Source organism: Hypanus sabinus, chromosome 2, assembly GCF_030144855.1.
Source record: "Hypanus sabinus isolate sHypSab1 chromosome 2, sHypSab1.hap1, whole genome shotgun sequence".
NCBI classification, from domain to species: Eukaryota; Metazoa; Chordata; class Chondrichthyes; order Myliobatiformes; family Dasyatidae; genus Hypanus; species Hypanus sabinus.
The window spans coordinates 47,400,132-47,422,238 of record NC_082707.1 but is presented as its reverse complement, the minus strand read 5'-3'; the positions used below and the strand labels follow the sequence as shown (position 1 = coordinate 47,422,238).

At 38.9% G+C, this 22,107-nt stretch overlaps 1 protein-coding gene across 5 annotated transcripts in view; it reads left to right on the top strand.

Moving 5' to 3' along the window:
* The window catches only part of opa1 (OPA1 mitochondrial dynamin like GTPase), a 127,820-nt gene that overhangs the window by 66,051 nt on the left and 39,662 nt on the right, over positions 1–22,107 (top strand). For all 5 annotated transcript variants that reach the window (XM_059945616.1, XM_059945600.1, XM_059945607.1 and 2 more), the window contains 7 exons: positions 2,651–2,715; positions 2,795–2,871; positions 12,088–12,253; positions 14,845–14,997; positions 17,177–17,285; positions 19,042–19,121; positions 21,893–22,033. In XM_059945616.1, the coding sequence (XP_059801599.1) occupies positions 2,651–2,715; positions 2,795–2,871; positions 12,088–12,253; positions 14,845–14,997; positions 17,177–17,285; positions 19,042–19,121; positions 21,893–22,033 (791 nt within the window). The remainder of the gene's footprint in view (positions 1–2,650; positions 2,716–2,794; positions 2,872–12,087; positions 12,254–14,844; positions 14,998–17,176; positions 17,286–19,041; positions 19,122–21,892; positions 22,034–22,107) is intronic.

The window sequence follows — 22,107 nt, the reverse complement described above, 5'->3', positions numbered from 1 at the left end:
GCAGATCAAGTGAAGAAGTGTAGACACTATAGACTGGAACATTTGAAATATGGATGTATATCAGCACTAAGCAATCAACCCTAAATGAGGCAATGAAACTGTCCAGGCTCCTTGAACATTTGAATATAATACATTCTGGTAAAGCAAACAAGAACGGAACTTATTTTCAGTCATTTTGTGAAAGCTTTAAGAAATGGAAAACACTTCAAAACATGTTTGCCGCCACTTCACAACAAGACGGTGATGGTTTGTGTGCTTCATACAGCATTTCATTGCTAAATCTGGAAAGCTCCATACAATTGGAGAAGAATTTATTCTGCCAACAGTAAGGGAGGTTCTAAGTACAGTTTTGCATAAGTCACCAGACAAAATAATTAAAGCAATTCCGCTCAGCAGCAACTCTGTTCAAAAATGAATAGATGAAATATCTGAGAATATGGAAGACACATTGTGCAACATACTTAGGACAACAGAATTTGCTCTGCAGTTGGAGGAGCCAACTTTACTAGGTAGCGAGTGTTTGCTCCTTGGTTATGTTCACTTCATAAAAGATGAAAGCATGGTTCAAGACATGTTATTTTCAAGGGGTTTAGAAACAGATACTAAGGAAGAGTAAATATTTTGGGTTGTTGAGCAATTTTTCAAAGAGAAGGACATTCTACTCACCAACTTTCCTGCTTGTGAACTGATGGGGAACCATCAATGACAGGATGCCACCGTAGGTTTATTACATTCCTGAAAAAAAGCTCTGCCTAACATATTTACTCTTCACTGTATAATTTACCGTCATCTTGTCACAAAAAAGTCTAAGTGATTGGCTGCACAAATCATTAAATACTATTATCATAGCAGTAAATACAATCGTGCCATTATAACATTATTATAACTTATATAATATATAACTTATAGCATAACTTATATTAAGTTTTGAGAAGTATGTATTGAGAATGATGAACAGTTCGAATGGTTGCTGTTATACACAGAAGTCAGATAGCTCTCGAAACTGCCTGAGGCACTTTTTGAAACTGATAAAATTCTTTGAAGACTCAAATGCTTCATTTAGTAATCAACTCAAGAATATTAGGCACGGCATTGCTCATTTGTCAGAATTATTTGCAAAGTTTAAAGAAGTCAGTCTTCAATTGCAAGGAAATGCTGTGAATCTTAACAAAGTCGAAACAGTTGTTAGCACATTTCTGTCCAAGTTAACCCTATTTTAATGCAACATTGGCTGTTGCGACCTTTTCCAGTTTCCGAGCCTTTCTGAGTTGGAAGTGAAAGAAAGAATACCAGATGATGATCTTCAAGTATAACTGTGCCCACCTGGGTGAGCTGCATAAAGACATGTCAGATTTCAGGATCCCCTTTCGATCCAAATTCCAGATTAGGTAATACATCCATTCCTGAATGTTTGTAATAAGGAATTAACAGGGAGAATGGAGGAAGAACTGATCTCGCTACAAAATGACTGAGCTGAAGCTGAGATGTAAAAAATCATATCAAGACTTCTGGTTGCAGAAAAATAATCTCTGAACGCTGGAGAAAAGTTAAGATGTTCTTCATTGCCTTTCCAACATCATACTTAGTGGAGCCTGGTTTCAGTGAAGCCATTCAACTTCTTTCAAAGCTAAGAAACAGACTGCAAATTACTGAATGTTGGGATCTGAGTTTCTGAATGGCATTCAGCTGCATCAAGCCCATTCGTCTCATTGAACGGTGAAAAAGTAATAAAGTTGTAAATAGTTGGAACACTAATGTAAGCTCTAAAATTTTGATGGAAATTGTTTTTGCTGTAAATAACTAAAGACATTTTATTTGTAGCTTTAAATAGATTTGAATAAGTTTGCGATTGTTTGTCACTGCTTTGAATTTGCTGATCCTATTTTCCTTCACTGTACATTGTAAATCAAAATTCTTTATTGTTTTAGTGTAATGGCTGGAAAGGGAGAGGGGTGCGCTGGGAATATGGTCTGGGATCCAAGGGGGTGGTAACCCAAAAAGATTTGGAAACCTCTGGGGTGGAGTATATTTGCTGGTCTGTGTTTTCAGAGTCATGATCAAACCAATCAAATTCAGCAGGGTGTATGAGTATAGGGGCAATTACACACAATGCAGAATGAAAAATGAAAGCTTGTTCAAATTCAATAACTTTTGATCTAACAGATCCCAGTGAGAGTTATGTTTTAATGGTCAATACTTTTTTTAAAGATGTTGTTTTGTAGTACTCTCAGTGATATAGTTCTGGATAAGTATACAATGTAACAAGTTCAATTAAGTGGTGCACTAGCTGTCAGTGTAAGATTGATCATTGTTTCAGTTTTAAAATGCTTTTATCGATTAGTTTGTAGCAAATAATATTGAGATCAAAATAAAAGTTAGAATGCTGAGTTGAATGGGGAGCATACAAAGCAGTTGTTTGAGGAAAAGTTCCAGTGGTCTGGACCTAACCCAGCAGATTTTAGAAGTGTATGATTGATTAGTTACATCTTTTGTTAGTGAAGTCCATCATGTCAGTAAGATGTTTTGGTTCATGGGTAAAGAAATTAATTCTATGTTTTAGAGAGAACTTCATTTGTAGAGAATTCATTAATGCCCAGGATAATTTCAGCATTTCATTTAATTAACTAAAGTGCATTTTGTGTTATTATAGCTACTCGATTTAACCTTGAGACTGAATGGAAGAACAACTATCCACAGCTGAGAGAATTAGACAGGGTAACTTCCAATTCTTGTTTAATAGCTTTTGTATGAGCAATTTGATGCCCATATCTAATACTCATTTTTCTTTCATTAGAACGAGCTGTATGAAAAAGCTAAAAATGAGATTTTGGATGAAGTGATCAGCTTAAGCCAGGTTACTCCAAAGCATTGGTAATGTTTATTTTAATATTGGAACAATAAATTGATTTTTTTAATTAAAGAAATAGAATCCAATTGAGATATTGATATATGAAATAAATGTAAGTAATTTCAGATTACTGTAATCAGTATAAAACCTGGTTCTGATTCTCTCATTATATCACTGATTCTGCTGTGAAAGTGAATTGATTTGATATGCACTGTATTCAGCACTAACAAAGCTAAGGCTCAAGTACCTAACACTGAGTGTTGACAGTGTAAGCAGTGTACTCCAATAGTATCTGAGCTTCAAAACTAAACCTTCAAAAGTTCCCTTATCTTACAGATAGAGGTTTCATAAAATAAGGAAAAGTCATTTTGTTCTAATAAGTAAAATCAAAACAGTGGTAACCCACTCCCCAGTGTCTTGCACCCCATCCTCAGGATACCAAAATCCTACTTTACTCCTAACTACCATTGAGTCCCAAACCTGTGGTTTTTGCACCCCAAGATACCCCCAACAACTTCAACACTACTCATAATCAGCCCTAATTCGAATGATCCAAATCAAAGAACACACCACAATACCCAAGGTACACATTCTTAAAAAGCAACCTTGCGCACAGAATCTTTAATGTAAGTGTTCTTGAGCATGGGGCCATTATGTACCCCAGCCTCCCAAATTAGCACTAAGTTTGACTGCTCCTTCAACAACAGCTATTCTTTTAAAATACAAGGTATTTGCCCATAATCCAAGTCTGGAATGAATAAGGGCATGTAAAATTAGAATGAGAGAATAGGCCAGGGCAAAATAGCAGTTAGCAGTGAGCTAATGGTTTGTTGAGAATAGCAAACACAAGAGTAATTTCTCTGCACCTGAAAACTGACACAATAATTTGTGGAGCAGTATGTATTTTTTTTTCTTTGCAAAATTACCAGGACATCTAATATTGTTTCATTTACATCTTGTATTGAATCCTTCAGACAGAAAAATAGATTGGAAATATATATTCCCGTGTGTAACCAAAGAATAACTTGCATCAGCATGTAATTTTTGAATCATTTTGTCCTTTCGCACATTACAGGCCTTCCCTTTCCTTTTAATTCTAAATCAGTGCTTATACCTAATTTGTAATCTCTTTTTTACTGAAACAGTTTCAGAAGCATCACTTGGCGGCTCTTTAGGCAAAGCATCTGCAAGCACCTGGAAGAATTTATTTTTCTTCTAGAATAGCTGTGATATTTTGAACCTGCACCTAGAATCTAAATTAGCTTGATCAGTATATAAATGCAGATTACTCTTGAAAATTCAGTATTTTTATGAGTTTGGTAATTTATTAAGGAACATTAAAATGCAGCGAAGTGGAAATATACTTTGAGAAGCAGCTGAATTATTTGGATTTAAGCCACCTGGAAGAAAGAATAACACGCAGAATACTCGAGGAGCTCAGCAGGTCAGGCCGCATCTATGGAAAAGAGTACAGTCGACATTTCGGGCAGAGACCCTTCAGCAGAACTGGAGAAAAAAAGATGACGAGCCAGAGTAAGAAAGTAGGGGAGGGGCGGAAAAGCACAAGGTGGTAGGTGAAGCCAAGATTTAATCAATAAGGGAATTGAAATCAAGGATTATGGCGGGGGGAAGGCAGAGAGGTAGAAAGCTGCATCAACTATGATCTTATTGAATGACAGTTGTCATATGAAAAATAGGAACAGTAAATCACGATATTTCCCTTTGTTCCTACTTCAATGGTCTTACATCTACTCTTTATTCCAATCACAATTAAGAGAAAATCTGCAGATGCTGGAAATCCAGGCAGAAGTTACAGAATGCACGTATGCACTCATCCCATTCTCCCTCCACCCCACCCAGGATAGGGTTCCTCTTGTCCTCACCTACCAATCCACCAGCCTCTGTGTCCAGCACATAATTCTCTGTAACTTCTGCCATCTCCAATGGGATCCCACCACCTTTCCCTCCCCCCCTACTTTCTGCTTTCCACTGGGATCTCTCCCCACGCGACTCCCTTGTCCATTCATCCCTCTCCACTGATCTTTCTCCTGGCACTTATCCTTGCAAGCGGAACAAGTGCTACACCTGCCCCTATACCTTCTTCCCTCGCTAGCAGTCAGGGCCTGAACAGTCCTTTTAGGTGAGGCAACACTTCATCTGTGAGTCTGTTGGGGTCACTTACTGTATCCGGTGCTTCAGGTGTGGCCTCCTGTGTACTGGTGAGACCTGACATTGATTGGGAGACCAGTTCGCCAAGCATCTACGCTATCTCTGCCAAAATAAGTGGGATCTCCCAGTGCCCACCCATTTTAATTCCACTTTCCATTTCTGTTCTGACATGTCAGTCCATGGCCTCCTCTACTGTTGCAATGAGGCCACATTCAGGTTGAAGGAACAATATCTTATATTCTTTCTGGGTAACCTCCAACCTGATGGCACGAACATTGATTTTTCAAACTACCAGTAATGTTCCTCCCTCTCCTTCACCATTCGCCATTCCCATTTCCCTCTCTCGCCTTATCTACTTGCCTGCCTATCACCTTTCCCTGGTGCCCCCCTGCTTTCTTTCTTCCATGGCTATCCTCTCCTTTCAGATTTCCCCCTTCTGCAGCCCTGTATCTCTTTTACCCACCAACTTCCCAGCTCTTTACTTCACCCCTCCTCCACACTTCCGGTTTCAACTATCAACGTGTTTCTCCTGTCCCTCCCCTCCCCCCACCTTCTTACTCCAACTCCTCTTCCTTTTTTCTCCAGTCCTGATGAAGGGTCTCGGCCCAAAACGTTGACCGTACTCTGTTCCGCAGATGCTGCCTGGCCTGCTGCATTCCCCCAGCAATTTGTGTGGTGTTGCTCAGATTCCCAGCATTCTCATGTTTGTGATTGGAATAAAGAGTAGATGTAAGACCATTGAAGTAGGAGCAAAGGGAAACCTCGTGATTTACTGTTCCTATTTTTCATCTGACAACTGCCATCCAATAAGATCCTGTTTGATGCAGTTTTCTGCAAGTCTGTTACCCTGTTTTTTTCCCATAATCCTTGTTTTTAATTCCATTATTGATTAAATCTTGTCTTTGAATATATTTTAATCTCATTTTTGCATATTCAAATTTAATTGTATTCTAATGTAAGTTAGTGTTTTATTTCTTAGACCTTAGAATTTGCCTGAAGAGTATTTGGTAATTACTTATGGAGCACATTGAGAATGAGAAGAATTGTTTTATAGTTGTGCTGGGTCAAAAAGCCAAATCTGTGATCAGTTACTCTTCTGAAATACAAGACAGTAAAATAGATCATGTAATTACCCTGTGTTCGGTTTGTATTCAAACAGAGTACAAGGCTTATGGTTATTTATCTAGTGATTTTTCTCTTACTTTGTGATGAGTTACCATATTTTATTGTTTCTTTGTCCATCTTTGTTATTTCTATTTGCTTTTTTAATTTTACGATGTTCAGATCAACGGTTGATCTGACTTTTTTTCCCTATGCTGTCAATTCCAACATATACTGTACTTTATAAAAAAAGTTCATCAACACAGTTAATCTTTCTTTCTGTAAATATAGTCTAAGATGCAGTATTATTAAGATAATGAAGGGTTAAAGGCCAGTTTAATTCGTAATAGTCATATTGATTAGTAATATAGAGTGAAATATGTTTGTTGGCTGGTAAAGGACTTGAATCTGTTCCCTAAAGGAAGTACTTGGTTGTCCTGGGAATCCATGATAGATTAGCAACTTTTCAGGAGCTGAGAAGGAGATAGATCAAAGTTACTGAATCAATTTGATGATGAATTGTTCAGTATTTTCTTTTGTGTTCGTTATTTTATTAGTATAAGCACTGAATGGGCATAGTTTCTGAACTGGTTTGTGTTGTTAAGAATTGAACACAATGATACTTCTGGTCTGAAATTTTTTTTTAAAGTAAGATTTTGTTGAAACTGAAATGTAGCAGTTATCAGTTATTGTGGATAGTCCAAAGAAATGGGAATAATTGCATGCACTGTAATATATGCACTGATGAAAGGGAAATACTGGTAAACGTGTTATAAATGTGTTCTCCATGCAGAAGTGATCTTACGTTAATGTTCCACATTAATACAAAACTATAGGATACTTGAACACTGGCTTAACTTGTTTATCTTGTGCTCAGATCTTTCGTGTTGAGGCCATATGTTGAATTTAGCCAGATTTTACTTGCTAATCCTTTCAGAAGCATTTGGGAGTGGGGAATAAAGGTTACGCTGACCAAGGTGATTTGGGGGGAAATGGTACCTCAGCATTCACTAATTTGTAATGTGCAAAACCTTGGAACTTAAAAATACTTCTGAAGGTTGAACTGAAGTCTTGAACTGTGTGTAACATTTATTACACTTGCTGTTCAAGAAAATACTCTGTCCTGGTTTCTGAGTTAGAGATAGCCTATGACAGCCTACAAATAAGGTAGTCATACCAGGGCCTGGGAAGACAAATAAGTGGGTAACAGTCAGGAGAGGGAAGGGCAGGAGTAAGAAGCTAGAGAGTACCCCTGTGGCTCTCCCCCTTAGCAATAAGTACTCCTGCTTGAGTACTGTTATGGGCGGGGGGAGGGGAACAGCCTACCTGGGGGAAGCAACAGCGCTTACGCCTCTGGCACAGAGTCTGGCCCTGTGGCTCTGAAGGGTAGGGAAAGGAAGAGGGTGACAGCAGTGATAGGGGACTCTATAGTTAGGGGGTCAAACGCAAGAAAGAAGCACAGATGGTAGTTTGCCTCCCAGGTGTCAGGGTCCAGGATGTTTCTGATCGCATCCATGATATCCTGAAGTGGGAAGGAGAACAGACAGAGGTCGTGGTACATATTGATACCAACAACATAGGCAGGAAAAGGGAGGAGGCCCTAAAGGCAGACTACAGGGAGTGAGGAAGGAAGTTGAGAAGCAGGACCACAAAGGTAGTAATCTCAGGATTACTGCCTGTGCCACGTGACAGAAAGTATAGGAATAGAGTGAGGTGGAGGATAAATGCATAGCTAAGGGATTGGAGCAGGGGGCACGGATTCAGATTTCTGGATCATTGTGACCTCTTTTAGGGTGGGTGTGACCTGTACAAAAAGGACGGGTTGCACCTGAATCCAAGGGGGACCAATATCCTGGTGGGGAGGTTTGCAGAATCTACTGGGGAGAGTTTAAACTAGAATTGCTGGGGGGTGGGAACTGAACTGAAGGGACGGGTGAAGAGCTGGTTGGCTCATAAATAGAGAAAGCTTGGAGACAGTGCAAGAGGGAGGATAGGCAGGTGATAGAGAAGGGATACGCTCAGACCGACGGTTTGAGATATGTCTGTTTTAATGCAAAGAGTATTATGAAGAAAGTGGATGAGCTTAGAGCATGGTTCAGTACTTGGAGCTATGATGTTGTGGCCATTACAGAGACTTGGATGGTGTAGGGGCAGGAATGGTTACTTCAAGTGCCAGGCTTTAGATGTTTCAGAAAAGACAGGGAAGAGGCAAAAGAGGTGGGGGCATGGCACTGTTGTCATGGCTGCAGAAAAGGAGGAAGTTATGGAGGGATTGTCTACTGAGTATCTGTGGGTGGAAGTTTGGAACAGGATGGGATCAATAACTCTACTGGATGTTTTTTTATAGACCACCCATTAGTAAGAGGGGCATTGAGGAGCAGGTAGGCCCACAGATTCTGCAAAGGTCTAATAATAACAGGGTTGTCATGCTGGGAGATTTTAATTTCCCAAATATCCATTGGCATGTCCCTAGAGCAAGGGGTCTAGATAGGGTGGAGTTTGTTAGGTGTGTTCAGGAAGGTTTCTTGACACAATATGTAGATAAGCGTACAAGAGGAGAGGCTGTACCTGATCTGGTATTGGGAAATGAACCTGGTCAGGTGTCAGATCTCTCAGTGGGAGAGCATTTTGGAGATAGTGATCACAATTCTATCTCCTTTACTGTAGCTTTCGAGAGGAATAGAAACTTACAAGTTAGAAAAGTGTTTAATTGGAGTAAGGGGAAATATGAGGCTATCAGACAGGAAATTGGAAGCATAAATTGGAAACAGATGTTCTCAGGGAAATGTACAGTAGAAATGTAGCAAATGTTCAGGGGATATTTGCATGAAATTCTGCATAGGTACATTCCAATGAGACAGGGAAAGGATGTTAGGGTACAGGAATCGTGGTGTACAAAGGCTGTTGTAAATCTAGTCAAGAAGAAAAGAGCTTACGAAAGGTTCAAAAAACTAGGTGATGATAGAGATCTAGAAGATTATAAGGCTAGCAGGACGGAGCTTAAGAACTAAATTAGGAGAGCCAGAAGGGGCCATGAGAAGGCCTTGGGGGACAGGATTAAGGAAAACCCCAAGGCATTCTATGAGTACATGACGAGCAAGAGGACAAGACGTGAGAGAATAGGACCAATCAAGTGAGACAGTGGAAAAGTGTGTATGGAACCGGAGGAGATAGCAGAAGTACTTAATGAATACTTTGCTTCAGTATTCACTACGGAAATGGATCTTGGCGATTGTAGGGATGACTTACAGTGTAAGTCTTACAGCTTCAGCATGTAGATATTAAGGAAGAGGATGTGCTGGAGCTTTTGGAAAGTATCAAGTTGGATAAGTCACCTTGACCGGATGAGAGGTACCCCAGGCTACTGTGGGAAGCGAGGGAGGAGATTGCTGAGCCTCTGCCAATAATCTTTGCATCATCAATGGGGACTGGAGAGGTTCTGGAGGATTGGAGGGTTGCGTATGTTGTTCCCTTATTCAAGAAAGGGAGTAGAGATATCGCAGGAAATTATAGACCAGTGAGTCTTACTTCAGTGGCTGGTATTTTGATTGGAAAGATCCTGAGGGGCAGGATTTATGAACATTTGGAGAGACATAATATGCTTAGGAATAGTAAGCATGGCTTTGTCAAAGGCAGATCGTGCCTTACAAGCCTGATTGAATTTTTTAAGGATGTGACTAAACACGTTGATGAAGGTAGAGTTGTAGATGTAGTGTATATGGATTTCAGCAAGGCATTTGACAAGGTACCCCATGCAAGGCTTAATGAGAAATTTAGGAGGCAATGGGACATTGTTTTGTGGATCCAGAACTGGCTTGTCCACAGAAGGCAAAGAGTGGTTGTACATGGGTCATATTCTGTATGGAGGTCGGTCACCAGTGGAGTGCAGCAGGGATCTGTTCTGGGACCCTTACTCTTCGTGATTTTTATAAATGACCTGGATGAGGAAGTGGAGGGATGGGTTAGCAAATTTGCTAATGACACAAAGGTTGGGGGTGTTGTAGATAGTGTGGAGGGCTGTCAGTTTACAGCAGGACATTGATAGGATGCAAAACTGGGCTGAGAAGTAGCAGATGGAGTTCAACCCAGATAAGTGTGAGGTGGTTCATTTTGGTAGATCAAATATGATGGCAGAATATAGTGTTAATGGTAAGACTCTTGGCAGTGTGGAGGATCAGAGGGATCTTGGGTCCGAGTCCATAGGACACTCAAAGCTACTGCATAGGTTTACTCTATGGTTAAGAAGGCATATGGTGCATTGGCCTTCATCAACTGTGGGATTGAATTTAGGAGCTGAGAGGTAATATTGCAGCTATATAGTACCCTGGTCAGACCCCACTAGGAGAAGTGTGCTCAGTTCTGGTTGCCTTACTACAGGAAGTATGTGGAAACCATAGAAAGGGTTCAGAGGAAATTTACAAGGATGTTGCCTGGATTGGGGAGCATGCCTAATGAGAATAGGTTGAGTGGACTCGGCCTTTTCTCCTTGGAGCCACGGAGCATGAGAGGTAACCTGATAGAGGTGTATAAGATGATGAGAGGCATTGATTGTGTGGATAGTCAGAGGCTTTTTCCCAGGGGTGAAATGGCTATAATGAGAGGGCACAGTTTTACAGTGCTTGGAAGTAGGTACAGAGGTGATATCAGCAGTTTTTTATGCAGTGAGTGGTGAATGCATGGAATGGGCTGCCAGTGATGGTGGTGGAGGCAGAAACAATAGTGTCTTTTAAGAGACTCCTGGATAGGTGCATAAGAGCTTAGAAAAATAGAGGGTTATGGGTAACCCTAGGTAATTTCTAAGGTAAGGACATAGTTGGCACAGCTTTGTGGGCCAAAACGCCTGGATTGTGCTGTAGGTTTTCTGTGTTTCTAATTGTCCAGCTTTAAAACACAGAGTTTATCATAGCAATAATTATTTACTATCTGTGATCAGGTACTAACTGTAGCACGTGGCCAAGTTGTTAATGCTTTGGACTAGTGATCTGAAGGTTGTGAGTTCGAGCCCCAGCCGAGGCAGCATGTTGTGTCCTTGAGCAAGGCACTTAACCACACATTGCTCCAGTCCACCCAGCTGAAAATGGGTACCGGCAGACTGCTGGGGGTTAACCTCGCATCCTATCCTGGGGGTGGGGGGGCGGTCTCGTACTCTCAGTTGCTTCACGCCACAGAAACCAGCATAAGCACCGGCCTGATGAGCCTAAAGGCTCAGGACAGAGTTTTTAAAAATCTGGTCATGAGCCCTCTCTTACATCTTATTGAGTTGTTTTTGAAGAACCTCTTATTAAAATATCAGACATGGCAATGCCCTGTTTGATATGAGAATAGCTTATCTTTCAGGGAAAATTTTGGATAGAAAATTGATCCATCTCAAAGAAAGTGCCATGAATCACTGGATGATGCATCTTACTTTTTCAATATGAAGTTTATAACGGAACTTCATGTATTGACATCCTTTTTATTAAATTTACATTAGTGATGCATATTGTGTTGATTTCTGAGATGCATACAAGTTAATTTTTGAGAATGAAAGTTAAACCTCTGTTCTGGTAATCTACTTTGAGGATCCACAACTGAAGAAATATGTGCCTGTCAATTATAAGCAGTTTCAGTTTAATAGTAATTATTTAACATCTTTGAGGCATTTGTTTAAAACCATTATTACTTACCAATTTGGTAAAATTTGTGTAAATTACAAGGAAATCTCTCAAGCCTTTTCCACAGGCAGTGGATGATTTTTATTTTACTTTTGAAAAAACTTTTGAGCTTGATCCACAGGGTCACTTACAGCAATATTTTAACAATTGATAGTATTTGATTTAATTACATATTAACATGTTTGGATGTTGGTGCAGTAGGAAGCAAGATATGTGTACGTTTAAATATTTTCTTTGAAGTTACCTTGTCTTATCCATAAAAAATAAAATGAGCCACAGCAATTTGACTGACTGGAGTTCTGAATTTGTTTCTAGGGAAGAAATTTTGCAGCGGAAGCTATGGGAAAAAGTCTCCACTCATGTGATAGAGAATATTTATCTTCCCGCTGCTCAGTCTGCGAATTCAGGCACATTCAATACCACGGTGGATATCAAACTCAAACAATGGACAGACAAACAATTGCCTCACAAAGCAGTAGAGGTCGGAATTGGTTTGCATCTTCTGTAATTTGCTGATATTTAAAACTGAGCAATGATTATTTGGACAATAAGACATAAAAGCAGAATTAGGCTGTTCAGTCTGCTGAGTCTGCTCTGGCATTCCATTGTGCTGGATTTATTACCCCTCTCAACCCATCCGCCTGCTTTATCCTCGTAACCTCTCTTGCCCTGATTAATCAAGAAGCTATCAAACTCCACTTTAAATATTTCCATTAGCTTGGCCTCCACAGCTGGCTGTGACAATCAATTCTACAAATACCTTCTCACCTCTGTTCTAAATGGACATCCCTCTATTCTAAGGCTGTGCCCTCTGGACCTAGACTCACCCACTATAGGAAACATCTCCACATCCACTTGTGTAGGCCTTTCAAAATCTGATTGGTTTCAGTGGGATCCTCCCTCATTTTTTTAAGCTCCAGCGAGTATAAGCCCAGAGCCATCAAACGCTCCTTATACATTAAACCATTCATTCCCAGAATCCCTCTCATGAACCTCCTGTTCTTCAGTGCCAGCACATCTTTTCTTAGATAAGCTGCCCAAACCTCAAAGGTTCATTTATTATGAAAGTGTGTATGCAGTATACAACTGAGATTCTTCTTTTCCAGTTAGCCATGAAACCAAGAAAAAAGAAGGGCAACACAATCATCAGCCGCCAAACTCCCCCCTCGTCCACAAGAAACACAACAAGAATATCAGCCCCCAATACTTCTCTCCCTGCAGAAAAAAGACGAACAAAGACATTGTCCCCCCCAAACCCCTTCCCCTGCACAAAAAGCAAAAGAAACATTTCCCCCCACACAAAATGCCATAAGAACATCGACCACCGCACAAAAAAAAACAGGAAAGATCGGGTGAAAGCACAGAATATAAAAAAGCTATAAGACTAGGTAACAAAAAGTCCATTGTCCTAATACGTATCCATATACACAGAAAACCTCAGTAACATCCTTCAGGCATAGCGACAGGCCACATAGGCTCCCCTCTCCGGCAGCAGAGTGATCCCACCAGCAATCAGAAGGCAGGCTGCTGGCGCTTCCACATTCACCTGGATGTTTCAATCTCCCTCGTTGCCTTAATCAGCGAACAATAGAAGCTTTGATCGGCAAAATGGAGTTAAACGTTGGCTCCTACCCCTCCCTCTCCCCGCAGCCTCCTCACCTTGAGGCTCGTGCTTGCTTTTTCCCGGAATCCTCTTAGAGATAGCAAAGCAGTAGCTCACCCAAACTATGTCCAGGCTGCAAATCCCAGGCTCCAACAGTTCCAGAAACATATTCAAGACGAAAAATAGATGTTTAAGACATAAAAGAAGTGAAATAAGTAGTTTTGTGGTCTATCCAGAAGATGTCGACTGAGGGAGCGTTCAACACAGGCACCCTATTGACCAGGAGGTCACTTTTCAGAATACTCCCAAGTGCAATCTGACCAACGTCTTATAAAGCCTCTGCATTATGTCCTTGCTTTTCTATTCTAGTCTCCGACTCTCTCTGATTTCCCGTTAGGCAGACAAGTTCTTATAGGCCCCCCTTGCACTTTAAACTGCTGTGTAATCTCCACAAGGAGAAGTCTCTATTTCCCTCTGTCATCTCCTGCTCTGCAGACAAGACTTGAGTTTTGCCCAATCTGTATTTTGGGCAATTTGTTTAAAGGGAGAACTGAAAGGAATGCATTTCTAAAGAGCCACTTTCATTTGCATAGTGTATCTTTGAAAGTGTGATTTGTTTTTATACACCTTTTATCATCACTACAATGTGTCAAAGTATGTACTTAGGTTCTTTTAGTCTTGCAGTTCCTTCTCACTTCCACTTTCTATCTTGCTTTGCACTCTTTCAGCCTGAGCTTATTCTCCTCTGTGAGCCCTACTTCACCTGCCAATCCAGTTATTGAGAGTGTGATGCTAAACCCTGACATATGACAAAGCAATTACCTTTCATGTGAGAAGTATTGCATTTGTTGTCCCTCTCAGCCATGTTCACCCTGTCCTTTCTCCATTCCTCTTATTTGTCCTTATAGAGGCTAGGAATCTGTACCTGCCCTGAAGACTTCATTTTAAGATTGCTCACATGAAATGTAACACATGCTAATTTTGTGTTTTGTAAAACATGGTATTTCCATACATTATGTTCAGCAATGGAGTTATTGGAACCAAAGATTTCTTGTTCAGAAACTGATGTACTGTAATGTGCATAATGTCTCCATTTTCCCACCAAAACACCCTCCACAGACCACTGACTGAGACAGTGGTGACCAGCATACTTAAAAGTTAAATGCACTGGAATTTGTAAGGTTTATAATTGAATTCAGTGTGAGATAAATTATTTAGTCAACAATTCTCTTTTTTAAGTTGTTTTAATACTTATTTCAGATTTTTCACTCATTTAATTTAAGCATTTATTTAAAAGGAGAACTAAAAATAAGTGTTTCTCCTATTGAAAAAATTATCTAGCATAAAATGTGCAAGCAATGTCAGGGACCATTGTAAGAGTAGTTATTCCTAATTAGATGATTTCATTAAATGTTTAGGACTAAACATTTCAAGTAATTTTATTCACAGGAATATATTCTTGATTTCAGGTTGCTTGGGAAACATTGGAGGATGAGTTTGCCCGCTTTATGTCTGAACACAAAGGAAAAAACCATGATGATATATTTGACAAACTAAAGCAGGCTGTCAAAGATGAAAGTATAAAACGTCACAAATGGAATGATCAAGCTGAAGACAGTCTGGTACAAAATCAATTGATATGTATAAATTCTCCTGAATTAAAATGATGTTAGTAAGGAGTTCCAGAATATTCTGTTCAAATTTGAATTTAATTGTTTGTAGTTAGCAATATGTCACTTAAGATGAGGAGTGCTATACTTGTACTGACTAAGGATTGCTTAACAGAAGAAAAGAGAAGAGGTATAAGTGTCTCATTTCAGAATCCCAGAGTGTATTGGTGGTTCTATGAAAGGATCAGTGTTGGGCCTCAGCTGACCCTTCATTAGGGAGAAAGATATGTTATCAACTTTGTAGGAAAAATTGAAAAGACAATTATTTTTCCAAAATTGTAACAGAACTATAGCCATCCCTCTAAAACATTTTCTTCAGTGAAATTTTATAAATCATTAATGATGGGCAAAATATGTAATGAGAATTTTCATACAATGTACTCAGCACACACAAGATAGCACTCTGCTTATTGAAAGAAAAATGATTCTGTAAATCAGAGATGCACCCAAAGAGTCAATAAAAATATAGTGCAAGTTTATAAAGCAAACATTTATAAATAGAGAAGACACTACTTTTCCAAATTGGGAATCCTTACATTGCACTCACTGACTGCTTTATTAGGTTCCTCCTGTACTTACATACACTCAGTAGCCACTTTATTATTGTATCTGCTGCTTCAACCAATCCACTTGAAGGTCTGAGGTGTTGTGCATTCAGAAATGCTCTCCTGCAAACTACTATTATAACACATGGTTGTTTGTGTTACTGTGCCTTTCTGTCAGCTTGAACCAATCTGACCAATCTCTTCTAAGTTCTCTCATTAACAAGGCTTTTTCACCCACAGGACTGCTGTTCACTGGATGTGTTGTGTTTTTGCACCATTCTCTGTAAACTCTAGAGACTGTTGTGTGTGAAACACCCAGGAGTTCAGCTGTTTCTGATATACTTCAACAACCCCAAATGGCACCAATACTCATTCCACGGTCATAGTCACTAAGATCACATTTCGTCCTCATTCTGATGTTTGGTCGAAAAAACAATTGAACCTCTGCATGCTTTTGTGCATTGAGATACTGCCATGTGATTGGCTAATTAGATAGTTGCATTAATGAGCAGGTGTACTTAATAAAGTGGTCACTGAGTGTAAATAAGAAAGATACTGTAAGCAAATGATTTTTCTTTTATAGGAAGCAGTTTGGATTATAGAAATGAGGAAACCTACTTGAAGAATGGTATTAAAGAATGGTGTATGGTTTTGGTTTTTATTCCTCAATGAAAAGGTTGTTCTGCGTGTAGGAACTGAGTAAAATGAGAGTATATTCTCCAGTGTTTAATAAAATAAGAGATAATCTAATTAAAATATGACTTCATGATGAAGATAAATAGATTTATTTGGACCAAGAAGATCAAAGAATCCAGGAAAAGGGCAGGAGTTAAAATAGTTCAGGTTTTAGAGCAAAACATCTTTCTTACTTAAATTACATTTTGATCAAAAGACTTTTAAAACAATTTTAATATTAAATGCACTGCATCTGTTCTGCTATTTAATATGTGTATTCAAAGTGAAAGCTGTTCCCACCACAGTATCTAAGTGGAAGGTTTGCTTTGTACTAAATAATAATGTTTTAATTATAGCTTTGAGAAACATTTATGTAGGCCCACAATTAATAAGTTTGTTTTTATTGCTCCAGTGTGTTGTCAGCTACTGCTGTTCATGTTTTTAAGGGTTCTATTGGTCATCAGCAGGATTAAGATGGCACCCAGAGGGGAAAAAACATCTAGTGAGCAGTGAGTAGTGTTACTACCTGGAGAATGATCAGATTTATGCCATCTTGGGTAGAGTAAATAGGGGAAAAGAAATCAAAAGTAGTTGGTAAAATAGTTTTAGTTGCCAAAATGCTAAACATGTAAAAATCCAAATAAATTATGAACTGGCACCTCTTAAAATTCCTTTCATGTGGTTAATGTTTAATTTAATTTGAAGTTAATAGAATATTTTGTCTGCAAAATGTAACAGGCATTACTTTTTTTAGTTAAACTTTATTAGGTATAGCATATTTTGTTAGAATGCCAATTTTTTCAATAGTACTAAATCCTAGCTTATAACATGCAAGCATTGTTGAAAATGGGTAGGATTTGATATTTTACTTCATTACCCATTCATATTTTACTATTGTTCTTACTCTTTAGCGAGTAATCCAGCACAATGCTTTAGAAGATCGTTCTATATCTGACAAACAACAATGGGATGCAGCAATACATTTCCTGGAGGAAACATTGCAGTCCCGTCTTCGAGACAGTAAGTTTACAAACATTTAATTGAATTCCTAATTTCAGCAAATGTCTTTTTAGTTTCAAAAGCTAGTTTAGATTTCAAACTTGTACTCTCTTTTTAAATTAAAACAGAAAATACTGGGAACATCCAGTATGTCAGGCAGCATCTGTGAAAACGGAAACAGAGTTAACATTTCAGATCAAAAAACCTTCATCAGAATTGGAAAGTGAGAAAACAAGCTAATTTTATGTTGCATATGTGATGGCCAAGGCATGGATAGAACAAAGGGTGATGTTGGATCCCAATCCCACTCTGTCCAATGTACCTGTGGTTTCAAACACTGTTCCATTGAAGTCCAGCAGAGGCTTGAGGACCAACACATCATCCATCTGTGCATGTAGCAGCTTTTAGACACCATGTCAGATTCAACACTTTAAGTTAAACTGCTTTTTTTTCCTATTTGCATCAGAACTAGTTAATTTTGAGTTAAGGTTTTCCATCTGTAATCATTAATTATTGAGTTTTTCCTAACTCCATAGACATTCCCCAATTTGATAGTCATTTCCAGCATTCTCCTTTTTGTTTCAAGTTTCCACACAAACTCTGATCTGCTCAGCTTTAGCACATCCTTTCAAGCTTAACGTGAAGTTAGATAGATATTTGAAAGTTTGAGGAATTGAGGTTCATGGGAAACTTGTCTGAAGCGGAGCTGAGACCAACATAGCTCATTCATGATCATAGTGAACTGCGAAGCTGGTTTGAGGGGCCTGGTGACATCCTTTGCTCTGATTTTCTTGCATTCTGCTCCTCTACTCTTAAGAAATTTCAACAGTTATTCTCTTATCATATTTTTTCTATTTCTGTTGTGACTTCTTGTAAGCTGTTTATTTTAACAAATTCAGCTGTTTGATTTTGAATTGCCTGATTGATTTTGCAAAAATCTGAACACTTCCTACCTTGTTCCTCCCCCAGCAGACCCCATTTCCATCAATGCTATATAGGTTTAAGTTCTCCCTGCATAATCCATCCTTTAAAAAAAATACCTGTTATGTTCCAGTTCAGGAAATGGCTATTTGTATGTCTTACCTTTTTTGTCTTCCACAAAATCTTAGTACCACAAAATGGCCTGATTTACTGTTTTCCTGATTTGGTGAAAAGCCAGTGCACCATTTTGTCCCAGCTTCTTAACCAGGAAAACTAATGAGACTACATGGAAGTTGTTTGATGGCCTGCCTGTTGAACATTTTGTTTAGATGGGAAAATATATGTGTTAACTGAAATAAAGTGAGCTCGGCCAGATGCTTAGAAAGAGAGACAAATAGCTTGGTGCCACTTATCAGTGTGTTAAAGAAGTGCAGTTGAAAATGACACTGCATGTTTTGGTACCAAATGCAATAGCACAGTCATCCACATGAGAGTATCCTACTGTTAGAAACCTCAGCAATAAATCCACACTGACGTATTGATACACAACTTGGGGAGAGTGGAGATGCCACCTGTTAAATGGGATGTTACGCTAAAATACAGTATATATTGTTCACAGAAGTGCAGGGGACTTTTTCTCAGTACCCTAGATAATACTTACCCCACATATTAACATGGCTAAAACTGATATTGTAGTCATTACCAAGTTCATCTCATGTCTGTTCAATGTTGATAGATGACTACATGTCAAAAGTGCTTAATTGACTGAGCTGTAGTTTTGAAAGGCATTTTTTAAATGCTTATCTTTTCTATTTTGTAAGCTGGAATTCTCATATATGCCCCATTATTTTAATAGCTGAATCTGTACTTCATGATATGGTGGGACCAGATTGGCGAGAAAGATGGTTATCCTGGAAATCACGATCTCCAGAGCAGGTGAGATGGAGACACTTATATATGCCATATATTTCCAGTTCTAAATTCCAGTAAAACTCGCTCCATTTGATGTAAGGAAAGTAAATAAGTGTTAATGTTGATGGAAGTAAAAGAACACTGTTTCTGGGCCAGTTGATCTTGAGATTACTATCAATGCCATCTGCTGGACAATTTAGGAATGGTCAGGTTGGGCAAATGAATGTGTTACTTTAGATCTCCCTCGCTCCTCGCTGCTACCATTGGGCAGGTGGTGCAGGAGTCCTGGATCCATACTCTGGGGTCGAGTGCAGTCATTGCCCTGCAGCCGTTAGGCGCCTGGACTGGCTTTACCCACCTTAACACTGAACTGACTGTATCCATGGCCACAGCCACAGCCATCAGGCTCCTGAACTGGCTGCACTCGCCTCAGCACTGAACTGGCTCTGTGGCTGTCAATTTACTTTTGGGGACTCCATGCTTCATGTCCTATGTATTATTTGTTTACTTTTTTTATTGTTTGCATGATTTGTTTTGTTTTTCCACACATTAGATGTTTGATGGTCTTTGTTGTGTGCATTTTTCCTTATGATTCTATTGTGTTTCATTGTTTTGTGGATGACTGCAAGAAGATGAATCTCAAGATTGTATATAGAATATGTATTTTGATAATAAATGTACTTTGAACTTTGAGATGTCAGACTAAATCAAGTTTTCCGTGATCTACATCTTAAAACTTAAGTTTCAGATGGTAGACTTATAAATATAGTTTAATACTTTGTGTCATGTACGATATAATGCTTTTTATAGTTGTATGCACAAATGCAATGGAAGTTTACTTGCAGCAGCATCACGGGGACATAGCATCAAAAAAGGAGCATTCACAAAAAACCTAAATAGTTACAAGAGAGAATACATTTGAAACAAAAAAAAAACAACAAAGTCTATTTTAGTGCAAAGTATGCCTAGTTTTGCTAATCTGATTGAGGTTCTACTGGTTGGTTCAAGAACTGAATTGTTGAAGGGAAGTAGCTGTTCTTGAAACTGATAGTGTGGGACTTCCGGCATCTATACCTCTCCCTGATGGCAGCTGCGAAAAGATGGTGGAGATTTTTGACAGATGTCATGAGGGGTTCAGGTATGGTGAAAGCTGTCTTTTTCCCTGGAAGTAATTGCTAAAAACAAGTAGGTATGGGATTAGGCACAGAAACAAAAGATTTTTAAGGGACATCATGGGCAGCTTCTTCAAAAAAAGTCCTGCCTATTTAGAATGAGCTGCCTAAACAAATGTTTGAGGTTGGCACATCAGCAGCATTTAAAAGCTTCTTGGTAAATACGTGGTAAATAAACTTAGAGGGCTTTGGGCCAAAAGCAGGCTGATTGGGCGAAGTTTCTCGCAACACAGCTGGGTTGAAGGGCTTATTTCCATCCTGTATAATTCTCTGAAGTTAAGCAGATCAAAAAAGATAATGATGCTGTAAAGGTAGTAAAGGGGCAGAAGTCAGGGTAGTCACTATTACAAAGGAGAAAGTTTGCAGAGCTCAAAGATCTGAAGGTGGATAAGTTAACTGGACCAGATGGTCACACCCAGGGTTTTGAAAGAGGCAGCTGAAGAGATTGTGGAGGCACCAGTAGTGATCATTCAGGATCACTAGATTCTAGAGGACTGGAAAATTATAAGTGTCACCCCAGCCTTGTGTATTTGTGCCTTTACACTCTGACTAGTCCATACCAGTTAAATGAGGCAACCCAGGCAGAGTCTTAACAAGATTACTGATTGCTGGTCTGGCATTTTACATAACAAGTAGCTACTCCTCTGAGAATGGTCTCAGGTTTATTGCTCTGATTAGATTGTCCCAGAGCAAGGATCAGTTCAGAGTCCATTCCCTTTACATAACAAATAACTATTTGTTTGAGAATGGTCTTAGGTATAGCAGATCATTACCTAAAGCTTCCTGTGCCCACATTCAGTTGCTCTGATTAGATTATCCAAGAGCAAGAAACTGTTCAGAGTCCATGAAATGGGGGGAAACAAAGACAACTGTCTGATCTGCTTCCCCTGTCCTTGATCAGACTGAAGTTTCTTCAGACCAACAATAGAATATTTTTTAAATTCAGAAACTTGAGGTGCAAAGGGACATGGGATCTAGTTCAAAGTAAACAAAATATACTATCAGAATACATACATGTCACCACCTGAGATTCCCTTAAGTATAACATGCAGGTTGAATTGGTAGTATGGACGGAACTTGCAATGTTGGCATTCATTTCAAAAGGACTAGAATGTAAAAGCAAGAATATAATGCTGAGGTTCTCAAGGCATTGGACAGACTATATTTAGAGTATTATGAGCAATTATCAAGATTGTTTGGGGAATATGTTAATTCTTTCTATTTCTGACATTTCCAAGACAGGTTATGAAGAACAGGAATGATTAATTTTAACATAGGGTCTTCTAGACTTCTTGAATCTATGGTTGAATGTGAAGCAACAAAGTGATCAATAGTTGTGTTATTGTTGGATTAATTAGCAAAGTTTAATCCCTAGAACTACCAAGGTCAAATTTATGAGCTATTTGGCATTATTTCCAATGTCTTAACAGTCTTTGAATATTTGGCCATTTGATTATACAAAATAAATATAACCTTGTATAGTTTGCTGAAACTTGAAATGCCACTTGCATAAATCAATGAAGATTTCTAATCTGTTCAGGTTCAAATTGTTAACTGGTATTTCCCATTAATATACTTCAGTGTTACTTTTCTGACACTAAGAGAATATCTTTTTCACTGCAGCATATTCGAAATGAAACAAAAGCTGAATTAGAGCGACTGTTAAAAATTAGCGATGACCATACTGCTTACCTTGCCAATGATGAAGTTACAACGGTCCGCAAAAATCTGGAGGCTAAAAATGTAACTGTGGACCCAATTCTAGTAAGTAAAATTCAGTAAATTTATATGTACAAATATTTTACTTTATTTCCAAATTAAGTGAAAATTTGTGTATA